This window comes from Carassius auratus, chromosome 24 (genome assembly GCF_003368295.1).
Source record: "Carassius auratus strain Wakin chromosome 24, ASM336829v1, whole genome shotgun sequence".
In the NCBI taxonomy this organism is placed as follows: Eukaryota; Metazoa; Chordata; class Actinopteri; order Cypriniformes; family Cyprinidae; genus Carassius; species Carassius auratus.
Window position 1 is genome coordinate 10134317 of NC_039266.1, and position 19706 is coordinate 10154022.

At 35.7% G+C, this 19706-nt stretch overlaps 1 protein-coding gene across 1 annotated transcript in view; it reads right to left on the bottom strand.

The window, feature by feature from the left end:
- The window catches only part of prex2 (phosphatidylinositol-3,4,5-trisphosphate-dependent Rac exchange factor 2), a 128800-nt gene that overhangs the window by 64497 nt on the left and 44597 nt on the right, over positions 1-19706 (bottom strand). Inside the window, exons 11-18 of the mRNA XM_026200939.1 lie at positions 13461-13561; positions 11022-11125; positions 10884-10933; positions 7431-7506; positions 6848-6920; positions 2994-3136; positions 2537-2629; positions 195-343 (exon numbers count right to left, since the gene is read on the bottom strand). Of these exons, the coding sequence (XP_026056724.1) occupies positions 195-343; positions 2537-2629; positions 2994-3136; positions 6848-6920; positions 7431-7506; positions 10884-10933; positions 11022-11125; positions 13461-13561 (789 nt within the window). The remainder of the gene's footprint in view (positions 1-194; positions 344-2536; positions 2630-2993; positions 3137-6847; positions 6921-7430; positions 7507-10883; positions 10934-11021; positions 11126-13460; positions 13562-19706) is intronic.

Genomic DNA, 19706 nt, shown 5'->3' on the forward strand with positions numbered 1-19706 from the left:
CACACCACATATTCCAGCCTTTGCTCCAAGCGTGTTGTGTATTCTGAGCTGCAGTTAAATATCAAGCTGATATTCATCAATAAAAAAGGATTTTTATTAGGCAGGGTTCTTGATTTAATTGATATCAGGCTTTATTGATTTTTGTATGGTTTCGAAGTCTTTAGATCACAGGAGATGAGAAGTTTTCTGCTCACTCTCTGGGTTTGGTGCTGACCAGTACTCTGAGGGGACCTTTGCCGTGGAAGCACTGCTTTAGGAAGTTTTCCACTTCCTGGAAAGGTCTCAAGAAGACCAGGTCCCCATTAATAGCATATATCTTTTTCCCCACTTCCAGACCAGCCATCTGCACAAGAGACACACACAGGAATATCAAATAACCTCTCAACCTAGACATACAGTTGTTCCAAAATGATCTGGACACTTAAAAATGAAAGAATGGCATTAGACAGCAAAACATAAAACAGTTATTTATTTATTTATGTTTAAAAGCTATGACAAATACTTTAAAGTAAATCATTTCACAGTTTCTGCAAAAACATCAAGCAGCACATCTGTTTTCAAATCGGCATATTTGAAGGGTCATGTGACACTGCAGACTGGAGCAATGCCACTGAAAAATCAGCTTTGTCATCACAGGAATAAAACTATATTGAAAAGTGTTATTTTAAATAAAAAAATATTTCACAATATCACTGATCATTTACTGTATTTTTGATCAAATAAATGCAGCCTTGGTGATCAATAAATCAATGACTCTTGTCAAACTATAGTATAAAAATAGTATATAAAAAATATAAAAAACAAAATAGTAAAGATTTTTAAAAAATACTTAAAAATCTAAATGTATTTTTTCTTCGTTTGTCAAATTAGATGAAGTTGTTCATTTTGCTGTGCATACCTGAGAGGAAATAACTATTTTGAGGTTAATGTATATATCTCATGTACAGTATGTGTGTGCATGAATGGATGGCTGAAAGCATAGATAAATTTCATTTTCACAGGTGTAGGATTCAATCCTTTCATCTACATGTGCAACTTCCTGCTCTGAGCTCTCAAGTGGAAGTAATTCATCCAGTCTGTGCTTCACTGAATGGATTGGACACGTCTCTTGACAGCTATAAATATAACCATTCTTCTCTTTCAATAAAATGCATAGTCCTCCGTTTCCGGATCATGTTTTTCCTCTACATTGAGAAAAATGCTTGGGCAGCTTTTCCTTTTTCTGTTATTTTCTCTTTCCCTTTTTTATTCACTTTTCTCTTTTCATTATAGCTCTTTACCTTACCCCCTCTGCTTTTGTCACTGTCTTTTTTCAGTTACAAACACGAAAGTCCATTTTGCTATTTTTACAAGACAGCTCTTCATCTATGTAAGTGCACAGCTGGATTTTATTACCTTTTTTCACTCTGCTCCTCATTGGAAACAGATCCACATGCAATGCAGCGTGGAGCCTCGTACTGTGACGCACAAGTTAATTTGGGTCTGGGTAACATTACTCTCTTTACGTCAGAACCGAGCCAGTTCACTTGACCACATTTACCAGGGTTTGATCTAACAGATCGAACTTATTAAAACACTAAAAGGGAACCTCAAGCCTGCCGTGATTTGAGGTCTATTTGTGTTATAAGCCCACAACCGCATACATCAAAATGTTCATTACCACAATAGAGAGTGTTAATTGTTAATTATCAAGGTTTAGGGATTCAATTGATCTTTGTCTAATTGGTCTGATAGAGCACAAGCAAACTAAAAGATGAGCTTGACAACAGGTGTGTAAATTCTGATTAAAACCCCTCTACCTTTTTTTCTTTTCTAATTTTGCCATGGTAGGAAATACCTTGGAAAAGCATAGCTATTTAAATGAACAAAATTCAAATAAACATGAATGCTAACTATACTACAAATATATTTACAAGATTGATGTACTTCATAAAAATACCCTGCAATTGTACTTACAGTATACTAAACTGCTATAATTAAAGGCTGCTTAACTGAAACAACTAATTTTGTACTTAATGCTCTTTAATTGTGCAGAAGTAGTGCTGAAGTCCAACTAAAGATATATTGAAGCATATTTGTGACCCTGGACCACAAAACCATAAGTAGCACAGGTATATTTGTAGCAATAGCCAACAATACATTGTGTGGGTCAAAATGATTAATTTTCCTTTTAAGCCAAAATTCATCCTATTCTAATAAACCATACATCAATGGAAAGCCTATTTATTCCGCTTTCAGAAATTTAAATTTCAAAAATTTGACCCTTATGACTGGTTTGTGGTCCAGGGTCAAAACTGATTGTGCTAAAGTGGAACTATTACAAGTATACTTCAGGTACACTTTTAATTATTTTGCATTTATATTATTAAAAGATCACACAATCCTAATCAATAGTGACATTAAAACACATTTTAGGAGTAATATTAAGAAATGTTCATTGTGCACAAGTAGTACTCCAAATAAAGTTTGAATATAACTCTGATATCAGTAAGATCTCTGTTTTTCTAAATCACCTACACAAAGGTATCACACGCACCTCAGCATGGGAACCTTTCTCCACTGATTTGACCATGGGCACTCTGTTTCGGTCTTCTAGCGTGAAGCCATAGCCTCCTTCACTTGGCTTTATCTGAAACCAGAGTACACAATTCACAGTTATCATCACTTAGTAGCTTTGGCTTTGTCATACAGTGACATTTTATTACAATTCATGTTTTGGAGCTGCTCCTAGAATGTGAACTTCAGTCTCTCAAGAGCCCAAACTGTCAAAGCAGTTGACTTCACGTTTAAGTGTAATGAGAGGCTGGTTTAGAAACAGTCAAGCGTAATTACTGGTGAAGACTCTAGAGTCAGAGCTGGCCTGAGTTCAGACCCCCCGTACGTGCCGAAGCAGAAAAGCCCCATGTGAGTGGATGAAAACCACATGGGCTCACACCAACGTGCACAACTGTAAGTGGCATTAGCTGTAGGCGATTACAGACGACATCTCTCACCAGCAGCGACTTGGCGATGACATTCTCCACTATTTTAAGATCGTGCTTTACGGGCTTGTGTTTGGTGTTGGAACCCTCCATCTCCTCGTCGGCAAAGAAACGAAACAGAAGAGGCTCGTCCTTAAATTCGCTTTTTTCCAAAACTGCGAAAAACAAAAGCAAGGGGTTAATAAAATCTGTTGTTCATGCCCTAGTGAAACATAGAAAAATTTGACATAAATCACATGCTAATTGTTTGTGTGTGTGTGTGTGTATTCATAAGTTTCACCCTGTAAAAGAGAAAACCCTCGCATGAAAAATACTGTCTTGTACTGTTCAGGATATAACATTACATATTAAAATAAACCAATATTGATTTAATTTATTATATTTTGCTTCATTCTAATGACGTTTTTTTTTACTTTTGCAACATAAAAATGTTGGGTCACGAATTGATGAACACACACTTACAAACACACAAAACGAGTGTGTGCATGAGTTAAATTACCAAATAATTGAAAAAAATATATATAATAATATTAATAATACTAAAAATGTATATTATTATACCTGTAAATTATTATATTACATTATATATGACTTAAATTACCAAATAATTAAACCAATAAATAAAATACTATTAAAAGCAATACTATTAAAATGTATATATTATTACTCTAAATTATAATTTTATACAGTATTATATTATATTTACATCTTGAACAAGTTTTGACACAGTAGACATTATAAAAAAAAAAAAAAAACTTTTAGCTGATGTATTTGTATCAATGCTGTGAGCCTTTTACCCTTTTTACCTCTGTGTGGGGTAAAAGGCCCACATTTATAAGATTTTTAAACAAAATAAATGACTTGTATGATTTACAAGTATTATAAATTTTAGGCACATTTTTCTTAAGGTGTGTCTTTAGTCCCATTGTACTCTATTATACTTACCTGATTGTTTTATGTTCAATAACATGTTATTTGACAACTATTCAACTTCATTCTATAACACACCAAAAAGAAACTTTGTAGAAGCTTGTCATGCAGCAGATGAGGATCAAATTTATATAAAAATTGAATTTGTGTGCCACACAGAAGAGGGAAACACATAATGTACTGGAATGACAAGAACCATACAGAGGGTTTCAGAGGGGAAGCCTTTTCTATGGAAAGTGGGTCCCGTGAAAGGAACAGGCCAGGATTTCAATCTGTCACCCAGGCAACATGGGCTCTAAACAATCCCTTCACTTTCGTAGCAAAAATACCCCCAACGAGAAAAAGAGGTCCAGTGTCCTCCACACTTCAATAGGCAAGATTAGAGGAAGCTGAATTAGCTTTAATGGTCACATAACCCAGTGAATCATCTTAACTGGATGAATGCCATAATCGCTTACAAAGCCAAAAAATGAAAGCTCAGCCAGTCGAGTTATTACGTTCTATAAATTTGTTGGTAGTTTGCCACGCTTGAAACTGGATTGCAGGCTGTTGGGAGCAGCCCATGTTAGACGATAAATGAGTCACACGAGCATGATGTGGACTTTGGCATCGAGTGCCCTGAAAATGAGACCCGAATCCTGCAAACAAACAGTTGCCACGACAACTAGCCAGTCAAACTTGGATTGTGGAGAAGGTCAAGGCTGTTGTCAAGAGACAAAATGTGGAGAATCCAGTTAGAGGAAAAGTTTGTGCAATGTGAATACACCCCGCACACTACAAAAATCCTTTTCTTAATTAATATTTTGTGTTGTACTTTTGTTATACTAAACTGTTATACTTAGGGCGAGATTTACTAAACAGGCCAACTTAGCGTTAAAGTGCAAGTATTTGAATACTTCTGAATATTCTGTGTGTGATTTACTGACAATGCGCACATTAAAGAACACAGACACAGCCAGACCATTTCCATAATGACCAGCGCAATCTACCAAGAGCAGCACAAATTACTTCCATCTTTAAGACATGCTTTTTGGGGGCGTTACATAACGGTGCAAATACCAGTAGTTTGATAAGTGCAAACGTTAGTAAATTGTGTTGTGTGATTCATTTTAATTCTATCCTCCCATAAATTTTGCGTCTGAAAGGGATACTCCTACAAATGCATATTCAATAAAGTCAGGCACAAAAATAACTTTGTCCAGGCCTTTTCAGTGCTAATTCTTCACTGCACATATTTAGTAAATCCAGACAGTACTCATTTTATTTTTTATTTTATTTTTTGCAATACTGACAATACTATCGGTTTGTGGTGGTGCAAGCTGTTAATAAGGTTAGTAAGGGCTACACCACCCCAAAATGAATATTTTGTTATTATGTCATTCTAAACCCGTAAAAGCTTAATTCGTCTTCGGAATCAATTTAAAATATTTTGGATAAAATCCAAATTTGACTGTCAAAAGCTTTGATTGTGACTGTCCCATTGACTGTCGAGTAATCAACACTGTCAAGACCCCCAAAAATATGAAAGACATCGTCAAAATAGTCCATCTGCTATCAGTGGTTCAATCTGAATTTTATGAAGTGACGAGAATTTTTTTGTGTGCAAAGAAAACAAAATATCGACTTTATACAACAACTTCTTCTCCGTGACACTTCTTGCAAGCGAGTTCATGAGTTCACGAACAGCGTGTAGACGTATGCCTACAGACGAAACACTCCTCAGATCATGCACAACCCATGCTAACATAGAGGCCAGCATACAGACAGAGAACCTGCAGGCACTGTGTTTATACACAGAGGAGACGCACGCTGTTTATAGCACTTAACACTAAACCGATACCAATTGCGCAAACTGAGTAAAATCCAATTGCTTGCATACAAGAATCATCTCGCTCATCTGAAGTGTGTTTTGTCTGTACGCATGCACGCATGAACATGGTCTGCTTGTGAACTCATGAATGCGCTTGCTGAAAGAGTCACGGAGAAGAAGAAATTGAACAAAGCCGATATTTTGTTTGATTAATGACAAAATTTTCATTTTGGGGTGGAGAACCCCTTTAAAGTCTGCTAAATTGGAACAACAAATTGTGAATTGTGAATACTTAAGTTTATTTGATTATGCTAAGGTGGAACTATTCTAAGTACACTTGCATTTAAAGACCGATATTGTTCAAGGATCATACAATCCTCATTAACAGTGAGATTTTAGGCCTAATATTAAGATGGGCATTGTGTACAAGTAGTTTTTCAAATAGGTATTGCTTATTAATTATATCAGTAAGTCTCGAGCGATGTGTCAGTAAATGTCAACAGATTTGAAATATACTTAGTATGAAATTTATTTTGAACATATTCTTTTTTACTAGTGAATGAATGGATCAATGAAAAAATCTGTACAAATATTAGAACAAGTATTTTGGTGAACACATTTTTCACTGAAATATTTTCTTTTGTGTGATTTTTTTTTTTTTTTTTTGGAGTAATGAACGACTGTCATTGTTTAATTAATTGTTGAGTTAATTATTCGATGACTCACTCAAAACACACGCAAATAAATACTAATCAATCTTTAAAGCCATAAAAGTCAGTGACCAAATCACTTAATGAATCGAAATCAGATGAGATCAATTAAAATCACTCATAATAAAATAAGTGAAATTTATTTCCCTTTTCCCATAGGCAAATTGTATTTTTGACATTGCTGCTGTTGATTTAAAGTACAAACCTCACCTCACAAGAGTTTCTTTGATTTATTCTTAAAACATCCCAGTTGACACTTTTGGGATGAGTTAACATGACACATACACAAAAAGACAACTTTGACAGAGAAACAGCGTCAAAGAGACCAAAAGAAATCAGACAGACTCACAGAAAAAAGAAGAGAGGAAATACAAAAAAAATCAATGAAACAATGACATAAACAGCAGCTATCATACCATGATGCATGAATCCATTGTCACACAGCTCCACCCCCAAGATCAGCGCCTCTTCTCTGCTTCGGCAGTCACCCTTCATTAGAGAAAGAGACAAGTGCCACTCTCATGGTCTGCTTACAAGCGGTCAAAATGTCACAGACCCTCCTTTGAGCTACAGGAAACCACTTGTAATTTACACAAACACCACTACGGTCCGATCACCACTGTGTGAAAACTCTGACGGGCCACTTATCTGCCTGGTAATAATTTCATAGAGTCAAACACAATCAAACACATTATCTTGAACACTCATTGACTGTGAAAGCAGCCTCTAAATATCTGAACCACGCTTCAAATGTAATCAAAATCTGTATTCTAAAGATGACTAGTCTGTTTTAACATAGTGATAGATACCCTAACCCTAACCCTAACCCTGTGACTAGACGCTAGTTTATTGTTACAGTTCTCTTCACTCTCAGCATATTTGAGATTATCCGGCCTATTTAGGAAATAACTACCACTTTTGCTCCATTCTTTCCTCTTGTCTAACTTCCTATGGAGGGCAATGTATTTCCAATCTGTATATAATAGTCTCAAATCTTACCTGTGCTATCAGCCAGTCTATCAGCTTGTTGGCCATCACCACCGATTTATATGTTCGTAGATGATAATCCTTATCCCTGTTGGGAAAACAAGGAACATTTGACTTGAACAGTTGAAAAAATGTCTCCTCTTTACAGTAGCCTCAAGAGACACACATTTCAAGCTAAACTTTAACCTTTGCTCTGACTTGCATCTGCCTGAAAAGCTCTTGAGAGAGCTGTTCTGGGCTTTAACGTCACAACAACCCTTTCCTCTCAATTTTTGGAGGCCCAGACAAGTTTTTTACCTTGGATTTGTTTTAGGGTTGCACAAGGGTCATAATGTTTGGGACCCTCTGCACATATTTTGCTCTTGCTGACAACGCTAAATTACACAAAGTTGATCTGGAGAGCTAAAAGTCTACTTTTTTAATTAATGCTAAGTCGAGATATTCAGTGATAGAAAATGTCAAAAAAAAATGTTTTTATATTTTTAGAAGTGGTGGTTTGATTAGCATGCTGACAGTGTGCAAATTACTGTTTACAGAATAAAAGTAAACTCACTTCATTGCATTAATCGTGTCTCTCTCTTTGCTTTTGCAAGATTGTTTTTTTCTTTTCTTTTTTTGTTGTTGATTTTTAATAAATCATTGAGCTAAGGTCTCATTTAAAAAAGGCACTTGTCATCATAAAAAGCCACTGAATTAAAAAATGTTTTAACCCATCCACAGTGCGCACACACACAGCAGTGAACACACACACATCATGAACACACACCCAGAGCAGTGGGCAGCCATTTATGCTGCGGCACCCGGTTAGCAGTTTGGGGTTCATTGCCTTGCTCAAGGGCACTTAAGTCGTGGTATTTGCAACCCAAGACTCAAACCCACAACCCTAGGGTCAGGAGTCAAACTCTCTAACCACAAGGCCACAACCTCCCCATGGAAGAAGGAACGAATCTGTAATCGAATCAGAACTAACTTTTTTCAGTCGTCAATAGCTTATTTTTAATGAATCAAGTTAATGACTCATTGTTTCGCATTTTGTCGCTATCACACAAAAAGACAGTTGTTACCATATAACTCCATTGAATCAATCAGTGAATGAAGTGATAAACAAATCATACATGAACCTCAACAATTTCTTTGCTAAACAGAACATCCTGGTCGTCACTTTTGGGGTGTGTGAAGATATGACAGAATTGAAAAAATACAACTTTAACCATGGTTGGATTAGCCCTCTGACAGTGTGTAAATGACAGGTTTATTTAAGATGGCGTATCAATTTAATGTTAATAAAAAAAATAATGCGTTTCAAGACCGTATGTTCTCTTAACAAACATGATTCACCATTCCAGCCGAGGTCAGCAGGTGTCTCAGCTCAGTTTGGTCCAGCTCCAGGGCCTGGAATGGGTCAAATGGATGCTTTGTGGCTGCTTCCAGACCACAGGAAATGAAATGGAGCAAAAATTTTCCCATGCAGCCAAGGGTCTCTTGGGGGACACTCACTGCGCTAGGTCAGAGGGCTAACCAAGGGCCCACACCCTACAACTCACACACACTCAACTCCAAACTTAGCTGTTCACAATTCAGAGAATTCTAAAGAGAAACATCCCCATTGCATTTTTACACAACCAAACACCTCCAGCTGACAGGAAATGGGCTTTTTCTCTCAAAGGAATCCACTCTCGACATGCACCTCAAGTGTTTGTGATGGTTTCTGTTCGATTTTATAAGGATTTGTTTTAATCACAGACCAGAAGTGTGATTCTGGACAGGCCTTGCCATGATTTAACCGCTACAGACATGGAGCCAGCCCTTTCCTCTGTAGCTGTACCCAGAACTGTCAGCGTGACAAATGAGGGTAAACAGCGTTACCACAGGCAGTCATATGCCTGGCACAAGAGCACTGCAGTCTGTAGGACAAGTGTGTGCAAAGTCAACCAAATCTTCCTCACTCTCCTGATTTTGGGCATTTGGTCATTTTTAAACACTTTTAGATATTTACTTTCTTTTTGTTCTACTTCTCACTGTTATACAATACAGTGTGTAAGGAATGTTACTCATTCTGGATTTTGGGGCACAGAAGAGCTGAATGTTTTTTTTGTTTTTTTTTTATGTGGCTATGGTGGGGGTGTGAAACCCCTCCAGAGCCCCTCCAACCAGCAGGAAATACCAGATAATTAAACTAGAACTGGATTTTCCAATTATAGCTTTGTAAAGAAGGGATCCTCAGTACAGGGTACAGAAATGTGAGAATATATGCATTCTTAAGACCTACTTAAGAATACTTCCTCAAGGGGATGTCAGTAAAAATACATTTGCATGGCATTTTCGTGATAATACTCATGCATTTGGATGGCGATTTGTTCATGGAGGAGGAGGCGAGTTCCTACGAACCAGGGAAAATGGTGCTCATGTGCCAGTCACATGACTGTCAGCTGTAAACAGTCTGTTACTGATTAGAAAATAAATAAATCATACTTGATTTCATTATTTAAAAAAATAACAATAATAAATAGGAAAACTTTAAATTTCCTGTCTCAAAATCCTGAAAGTCTTTTTAAAAATATGGACATTAGCTTGTTTGACTAGTAAAATAATCAGTCAAGCAAAAACGTACTGCGCCCCATAATAATGGCCCGTGTCTTGAGAATTATTGTAAAAGTTTTCAGCACTTCAGTTACAAAAGTGTTTATATTTCAAATCTGTACATATTACCGCAAAGCACAATGCCTTATGGGATTTACAAAATATTTGTTTTTATTAATTCTTCCATGTAAACTTCTGGTTGTACTTCATCTGGTTGACTGCGTCTTGTATAACTTTTCTGAAAATTCCTGTCATAGACATAAACTGACAGTCGCCACTGATAAGCTACAACTAAATATTGTAGAAACGTAATTTTCTTTAAAGTCGCTTTGCAATGATTGGTATCGTAAAAAACAACATACAAATAAATTTGAATTGAACTGAACTGAATATAAACACACACACACAGCACAACCCAACAGGCCTTCAATGGCTATTGTAGAATTTAGCGGAATGGATCCATCTGATCATCCGAACAAAAAACCGTGCCCTCAGAGTCCATTAGCTTTGTGTTTGCATGCAGAATTTAATGTCCTGTGGTCTGTCAGCTGCCAAAATCTCAGAATGCACCTGTTTCACATTTAGGGCTCCCTCACTGATTACTCACATAGGAGCATGATACACATTGTGTTCAACTCTGTGAACTAAAAATAAGACAATGGCTATAAAATTAGCTTGTTATGCGCTTAAACATGCATAAAACTATAAATAACTGAACTAATTAACTAAACCTGATTTTTTTATCCCTAATCAGCCACTCGTTTTTTCCTATAGGGGTTATCTTGAGAGTGGATGGTGAAGCGACAGGGGTGCGAAATCACCTGGCAGAGCTGGTGTGACTAGAGACAGCTGTAATGAGGTGGAACTAAGCTACTGGCCCCTTACCTGATCACCGGTGTGAATAAACTATGGAGTCTGCAGAACAGCCTCACACCCTGAGGGGAAGAAGGACATTTGTTATTGTATGCCAAACTTTTCCAAAGGGCAGAAAGTGACACATGGCTGCATGGCTGCTTGAGTTACCTTGGAGATGACATCCTGCATGTCACTGCGAGGGTGGTATGTGCCGTCATCATAGCGGAACCTATAGAGCACTGGCTCCGGCTTAAACTGGTGCTTGTCTGTGACTGAAATACGTTTAAGAGTGTGGATATTCAATTAAGACTAGAACAAAATGCATCCACATAAATTTCAAAATAAAATAAAATTTTCACTACTGTTTAATAGTTTGAGGTCAGTGCAATTTTTTTCAATAGAAATCAATGCTTTTATTTAGCAAGGATGCATGAAATTTGATGAAAAGAGACCATTTTTACAGTGTTAACATTTTTGTTATTATTGTATCACGATTTCCACAAAAATGTTGTTATATATTTCATATATCTTATATGTTTTTAATATAAGAACTGTTTCTTGAGTTTTGATATAACAGGAAAAAATACATTTTAAAATATATTACAATTGAAAACAGTTATTTTAATTTGTAATACTATTCCACAATATTACTGTTTTTATTGTACTTTTGATCAAACAGATGGGAAAAAATGGAAGAGTTAAGTATTAGAATAAATGGAAATATTACCAATTATATTAGCAATAATACTAATAAAGTTCATTTACAAGCACTCTTCATAATAATTAAATAGTAGATGACAACCATTATTTATTTTTTTTTTTTAATTTTTCTTTTTTGTACAGAGTGTCAATTTGCTTAAATATATATTCCACTATTACAATTGTTCAATTACAGGGGAGCTATGCAGATTTCTGGTCATGTGATCTCAAAACGCTTTATGAAGAATAAAACAGCTTTTATAAAAAGATTGGACTCATTTTGTTATGTTAAACATATTTGCTAAAGATGAAAGTAATTCATTTGTTTAAAGTATTATTTGTTTTTAATTTTTTTTACTTTTTGCATGGTTCATAAGCAGCTAAATAAATGTATAAAATAAATACAACATTAACACTGTAATGTAAAGACTTAAAATCCATGGCTTATACTCTTTTTTTATTTCATTTTGCATGTGCAAGGCAACAGAAATTCTATAAAATGAGGCTGAATGAATATCTTTGTCAGTATTAAAATCTTTTACAATGACACAAAAGGCTACAAAAACTTTTAAGGACCTTCAGAATCTTTCAATGGAATTTAGAGGCGTTCAGCTCCATGTAAGCACAAATGCAAGTAACACTAACATGCTTATGAAAAGTAATCCTGCTGTTTCTGCCAAATGAATTCATCCTCCTCAGCGAAACACTCAGCAAAGGCTTAAAGATCTTTCTCACCAAAGCTGTAAATGCGAGCGAGTGGACAGAGGGCCCTAATGCTCAAATTTATTTCTCCCTGTTAGGAAGCGGTGAAGTGAGAAGTGATTTAGCATGAAGTCCTGGCTCAAAGCCAGTCAGTCTCCTTTATGGAAAAAACTAGTCCATACGGTGAGCATGCATTAAGCAGAACTGGACCCCACCGCCCAAACAAACGACAAAAGAAATAGCAGACAGAAGACCAGCCATTTCCCTCAGTATTAAACAAACAGCAGGGTGTGAAGGGATGAATATTTGTAACACTTTATATAAACAGAGGCAAAGTTATAAAAAGCCATCTGCTCTTGGACGCTCCCAGAATTCCTCAGGGCTTGAGAACAATGATGTCAGAGCACTTGAAATATTGAGAGAGCTATTTGTCTAATCAGCCATCTGCATTAAATGGATAGTTCACCCTAAAATGAAAACTCTGTCATCATTTACTTCCCCTCATATCATTCCAAACTTGTACAACTTTTTTTTTTTCTGTGGAATACATACAAATATATTTTGAAGATTGTCGGTCACCAAATGCTTTTGACTTCCATATGGACAAAAAATAAATAAAACACAATAGAAGTAAAAGGGACCCTAAACTGTTTGGTTACCAAAATTTGTCTTTTGTATTGCATATGCATACAGGTTTGAAAAGACATGAGGAAAGGTAAATAATAACAGAATTGCATTTTTGGGGGGACTATCCCTTTAATATACTGTATTAAAAATGCACAAACTGTGTTGATGAAAATTCACCTGATTATTTGAGCTAAGCACACAGGAAATAAATGTTACTGATGGTAAAAAGCCTTTAGTTCAATACGGTGTATTGCTTTTTATTTTCATATTAATAAGATGTTCATGTTTTAATAGTTTTGTCTGTATTGTATTTTATAATTTGCTATCTGACCCTTATCTATCCCTCTAATAAATACAGTATTGTTATAACCAGTATTGTCTATAACACAGTTTTCTTTTATAGTAAATGTTTTTTTATGATTACTTTTAATGTTTTTATAACTTAATAATGATGAAATAATTATTAGTTCACAAACCCCAGTTATACAACATAGTTACTGTAAAACGTTAAGCCAACACTGACATACAGAAAGTCAGACTATGTTAGTAAAAGATCTATAGAGTGGAAATATTACTAACCGTGGTGTATGATGCCGTTTTCCAGGAGAGCCTGGCCCAAAAGAACCCCTTCCTCAGGGTTATTGGTCTCTCCGATCTCCATCAGCCAAGACACAAACTCACTGAGAAGAGAGAGATGGAGGACATATAAATAATGTGAGGAAAACAAAGAGGGACCCATAAATTATATGAATGACTATCAACAAAATCAAATAAAACTGAGTTATCACACCACAGAGACGAGCTCGATGATTAACAGTCTTCTTGTGCAGTGAGGTGGAGTTTAAGTCTGGTCACTTTTCCTTTCTTTCTTTCTTTCTCTCTTTCAACTCATACTTTCCAGCATCTACCCATCTATCAATCCACCAAGGCATCTATCCATCCATCCATCCATCCGATAAAAAAAGATTTATTCCTTTTCTAATTCTCTCGTGCTCTTTTTCAATCTTTCTCTGGTTTCTTAAGTCAGTCTTTTTCTCCCGATAAAGCTAAACTGACTGCCCTGTATAATTTAGTAATTTTGCTGGGTAAAGCCACTGTCTCAGTGGAGGATATCTGATTCCTCTCCCTCCCCGGCTCTCCTTCCCATCTACCTCTCCGCAAAACCAAAACGAACATGCCAAGCTCCACCAGTGTAATCCTGCGGCTCTTCCCAGAGTTTATGGAACCCAATGGTGATACAGCATGAGAAACATCTCAGACTCCAGCAGACCTCTGAGGCTTTAGGAGAAGAATTTGTCAAAAAAAGACACCAACCTCAGGTCTGTATTCAAAAGCGTTCATAAATTATAACCATTTAAGTTCAGATAATGCTTTTTTGCTGACTGAATGATATGTAGAGATAGAAACAGAAAGAGAAAATAACAATGAATAAAATGAATAAAGAAAGATGAATACAAGACATAATATACAAATGTATAGCATAACATAAGAGATTCAAAGATTGAAAGAGAAATAATGCAGGGTTTGTCAATCTGCTGTCAGTTTGGTTATTGCTTTAAAGCTGTTATCTACATTTCTGCATAATTGCATTTAACTGTACATAAAACCATGGTATTTCTGAAACTAATTTTAGAAAGCAGTTTGACACATGTATATGGCATATGTAAATATATATTAAATTAAATTAAATATATGCAATCAGCAGAAACTTTTATCCAAAGCGACTTACAGTACATTCAGGCTAACATGTGTTCCCTGGGAATCGAACCCACAACCTTGCACTGCTTACGCAATGCTCTACCACTTGAGCCACAGGAACACTATGTGTGTGTGTGTGTGTGTGTGTGTGTGTGTGTGTGTGTGTGTGTGTGTGTGTGTGTGTGTGTGTGTGTGTGTGTGTGTGTGTGTGTGTGTGTGTGTGTGTGTGTGTGTGCTAAAAGTGAATTTAACCATCATAGTATTACAATGTAGATATTTAAAAACTAATTTTCAAATATGCTACAGCAAAAAAAAAAAATAGTATAATAAAAAGGTTCTCATAATAATAAAGGTGGGATTTCTCAGATTACTGTGAGATGACAATTTTTGGTAGATGAATGCATGAAAAAACAAGTGAATTTGTTTAGAGTGAATTTAACAATTAGTTGCTTATTAGTTGGGTAAAAAGTTTTTCTGCAGTCTCAAACTCCATACGATAAACTTGCAATTTAATACAGATATTTGTACTTCTTACAAACAGAAAATAATTTAACATGGGTAGATATAATAAGAAAACAACTCATTTTGAGCTTAATGCACCTTCTTTGTGCCAAACTAGTGCTGAGGTCCAAGTAAAGACACTATAGAACTATATTTGCTAAAGTTGAACTATAGCAAATATAGTTCAGGTAGCCCATATACTGTAAATATCTTGAATTTAAAGACTGATATACAGAGATCATACAGTAGTGATAATCAAACACATTTAGGCATAATATTAAGAAATGTACATTGTACAATAAAGAAATACTTCAATTAAAGTGCAATTATAATTTTATATAAGTAAATCTTAAGTCATCAATAAATATATTAAAGGGAAAACCGGGAGGTTTTCATCCAAAAAATCTTAAATTGTGTTCCAAAGATGAACAAAGTTTTACGAGTTAGGAACTACATGGGGGTAAGTGATTAATGACACATTTTTCAGTTTGGGGTAGATTATCACTTTAATGGATTTAAAGTATACTTAATATGAAATATATGTATTTTAAATTAATTATGGCACAGTTTATTTTACTAGAGGTACATATTTAAATAATAGACACCACATGATAAATATCCAATACAGTGACTAATACCGAAATCAATCCATCAATCAATCATGAATGCTTAGAACAAAATACTAATGAATGTGAATGCATTGTAATTTGCTTTGGATAAAAGCATCTGCCAAATACCATATGCTAGTCCTGAGTGAGAACAAAAAAAAACATAATTTATTTGAACAGTTTGTTGCACCTTTGTTGCAAATTCAATATTCAGAAATTAACATGTAAATTTAGGACATAAAGCAAAGAGAGAGACACTTATTGCAATAGTTGGGGCATGAAGTAACCAGAGATGAGATTGCTCAAAAATACTACTGGCTGTGAATCACATATTAAAATAGTAAAACAAACCGGTGGCCAGATCACCACAGTGTTTCAGCACTCTTACCCAGACAGAGATATATTTTCACAGGTTCTGCTGTCATATGTTTCTTAAATCCATCTGGCTTTCTGAAACACGCACAAACCACCCACTCATGAACATTATCTGCTGTCTGTGATCTCTATCCTTAATGAATCCATTCCCGCTCCAGACCTCACTGTCTGCGTGATGTCTGGAAATGCTGGAGAAAAAAAGCTGTTCTCCTAAATCCATTTACAATATAATCTGGCCACAACTATAAGCAGTTGTTCTTTGAGGAGGCTTTTTTATTATCATCTCCTTTGAACAGGCAAATCCCAACCCAAAATGACATTATAAAGAGTGAAAGTCTTGTTTGCGGTTGAGTGTCACAGTGTTTTGAGTGTCTTATGTTAGCGAACGGTGAGGCTGTCGTATTGACAACTCAAAGGGTTTAAATTATGAATGCCAGCTACAGAGACTTCTGGACTGCCAGTCAAGCTGAGTTAATCTAAGTCCAGCCAAAGGATTTTCCAGCACACTTAAAGCAAAAGAGATCAGAGCAGGAAAAATCCAACACATCTTGGAACAATCTCCTTTATATTTTCTGGTCTGGGTGCTTCAGCGAAATGCAGACTGCAGATGTTCACACTTACATCTTCAAAGGTAGGCGTCAATATTTCTATCAGATCAAACTTACTAATACAATGATAACTCGTACAGAAAACTATACCTTGTGGTTACTAATTCATTGAAAGCAGAGATGTATAGTAACGAAGTAGAACTACTTCACTACTGTACTTAAGTACTAAAAGACGGTATCTGTACTTTACTAGAGTATTATTTTTTTCTCTTACTTCCACTTTTACTTAAGTACATATTTTCGCTGAGTTTAATACTTTTACTCCGATATTTTTTTTATGTGCTGCATCGTTACTCGTTACAATTATAAAAATGTTACGAATCATTCCATTACAAACCACTGCCAAAACTGTAGATGGGAAGTTTGATGAAGCTGGCACATCATTGAGCGAATCAAGCGACTAAGAAGACTGCGCGTGCTGACTGAACTGCTGTGAAGAGAGAAATGAACACTGAGCCGAGACAGATAATGACTCTTTCACGAGTCAAGAACCGGTTGCATCTGTTTTCGGATGACCAGTAACGTTAGTTCTTTCTGACAGTTCGAATCAATAAACCAGTTGAAGAAAACAGTTCATCGATTCTTTTGCACTCGACGCAATGGCGTCATTGGCGTTGACTGCACCTGGGCTCATAACATTAACACAGAATCAGTTCAGAATCAATCACCAAAAGAATCAATTCGGTTCAGACGCTATGTGTGTCGGTTTGCTTCACGCTAAATCACACATGCGCAGTATCATCAGCTCCTCGGTTTACGAATCGGACGCGTCTGACAGAAACGGTTCTTGACTCGTGAACGAGTCATTATCTGGCTCGGCTCGGTGTTCATCTTCAGTTCTCTCTTCACAGCAGTTCAGTCAATGTACTGTTTGAGTCAATGAATTACTCCGGGATATTGGTTTGTTTTAACTCAGAGGGAGTGTCAGACACATTAAACAAGTTAACAGCTTAATTCATCTGTGGATTAATGCGTATTGGAGATGCGAACCGTTTAAAATGATTCAGTTCGATTTGGTGAACTGTTTCAAAAAGATCCGGTTACATCGAATGATTCATTCGCGAACCGGATATCACAAACTGCTTTGTTTTTAACTGTCTTACAACAGACACGGAAGAGAAGACAATGCTGAATAAAGTCGTAGTTTTTGCTATTTTTGGATCAAAATGTATTTTCGATGCTTCAAAAAATTCTAAATGACCCTCTGATGTCTTACGGGTTTGAAACAACATGAGGGTAAGTTATTAATGACATCATTTTGCAAATTGGGCTAACTAACCCTAGTAACCGTTTTTTGTTTACAAGAAGTTACAGTCAAAGGAATTGTGATTGTCCTTTAGGTTAATCATTTGAAATAGTAAAAACAATATGTTCAAACTTTTGACTACTTTCTTTAATAGCTAAATAACACAATACTTCTACTTTTACTTTCAGTACTTGAGTAGTACATTTTAAAATAGACTACTTGCAATACTTAAGTACAAAAAATGTTGAATACTTTAGTACTTCTACTTAAGTGTGGTGCTTAAAGAGGACTTCAACTTCTACTCAAGTCACTTTTTTTGATAGAGCACTTGTACTTTTACTCAAGTATGGGTCTCTAGTACTTTATACATCTCTGATTGAAAGACATGTTCAATTAATATTCCAAACCCTAGGTTAACATAATCCTGGGTTATTTTGTTTCACATTTCCCTGGTTTAGTTCTTAATCCTGAGTTGTCGCAGGTTATAAGGTTTATGTGAAATCTGTAGGTTTATATTCTCATTTGCATAAATATGAGTATAAAAATGTATTTGTTTTAATACCTGCTTGTCCAAATATGTCTGAAAATGTTGCCAGATAAATCTGCACTGGAATAAATTTTACCTTTGCTGTTATAGTTATTGTTAAGACACATCATTACTATTTAATGAGCCAAGCGTTAAGGTAGTTTATGATTGGTTGGTTTATATTTAACAACTTCATGTTACAATTTAGCAATGCAATGCAGCACAACTGCAGCACAACTTTTTACTATACTGATAATAATGATTAATTGTTTCTTGAGCACCAGATCATTATATAAGAATGATTTCTGAAGGATCATGTGACACTGAAAACTGGAGTTATTGCTGGAGTAACTTTTACTGGAGCAATTTTTAAAGCTGCAGTCCATAACTTTTGCCGCTATAGCAGTTAATTAGTCTCGCATAGGCAGCTTTCATTGGCCAAGGCCTGTCTATGATGCCATTTGACTTAATTGTCAAACAACCAATCACAGTTCGATTCGTTCATCATCATGTTTCGAGGTGTGGAAATGTTGCCATAATTACAGTAAAACTGTGTGTAAAACTCTTGGACGTATTTTAAAGATTCTATTATGCAAACTTAAAATATTTCACATACTTTTGAAAATCCAGCGTTTAGTTGACCCTGAAAAGCGCTCGTCATCACAGTTGTAAACACAGTGGCTTTCTTCTTTTGTGAAGGGGTTTGGCCCCACGGTGTCTTTGTTTCCAGGCGGAACATTAAAAAGAGCGACACATACTTCTTACACCTGAAGTGTTTGCACATTTGTGTCCTATATGCATCAGACATTTAGCCACCATTCTGTGGGTGTGACATCTGAGGCTGAGATTAGTGGTTAATAAACAGAACTGCATGCATCTTGCGAAAGAATATTGTAGTTGGAGCTACTTCTCTCTGTTTATGTCTATGACGAATCACGCAGGTACTGGGCTACTCTGCAGCGGTACCTACCCAAACCAGTCTAAAATAATCTGAATATAAACATTTATTATACGTGTACCGTGGTGATTCAGGATATGCAAAAATCACTGTTTGTAAAATGGATTCATGATATACTCGCTTATTATATACATTTTGTTAATTTTGAACAAAAAAAGTTATGGAGTGCAGATTTAATATTAAAATATAAAAATGTTATTTTAAATTGCAATATTTGAATTGTAAGACTGTAATAACATTTGAATAGAATGCTGTAAATCTGTAATCCTCTTAACTCCTTTAATTCCACATATTTTCGCCCAAAT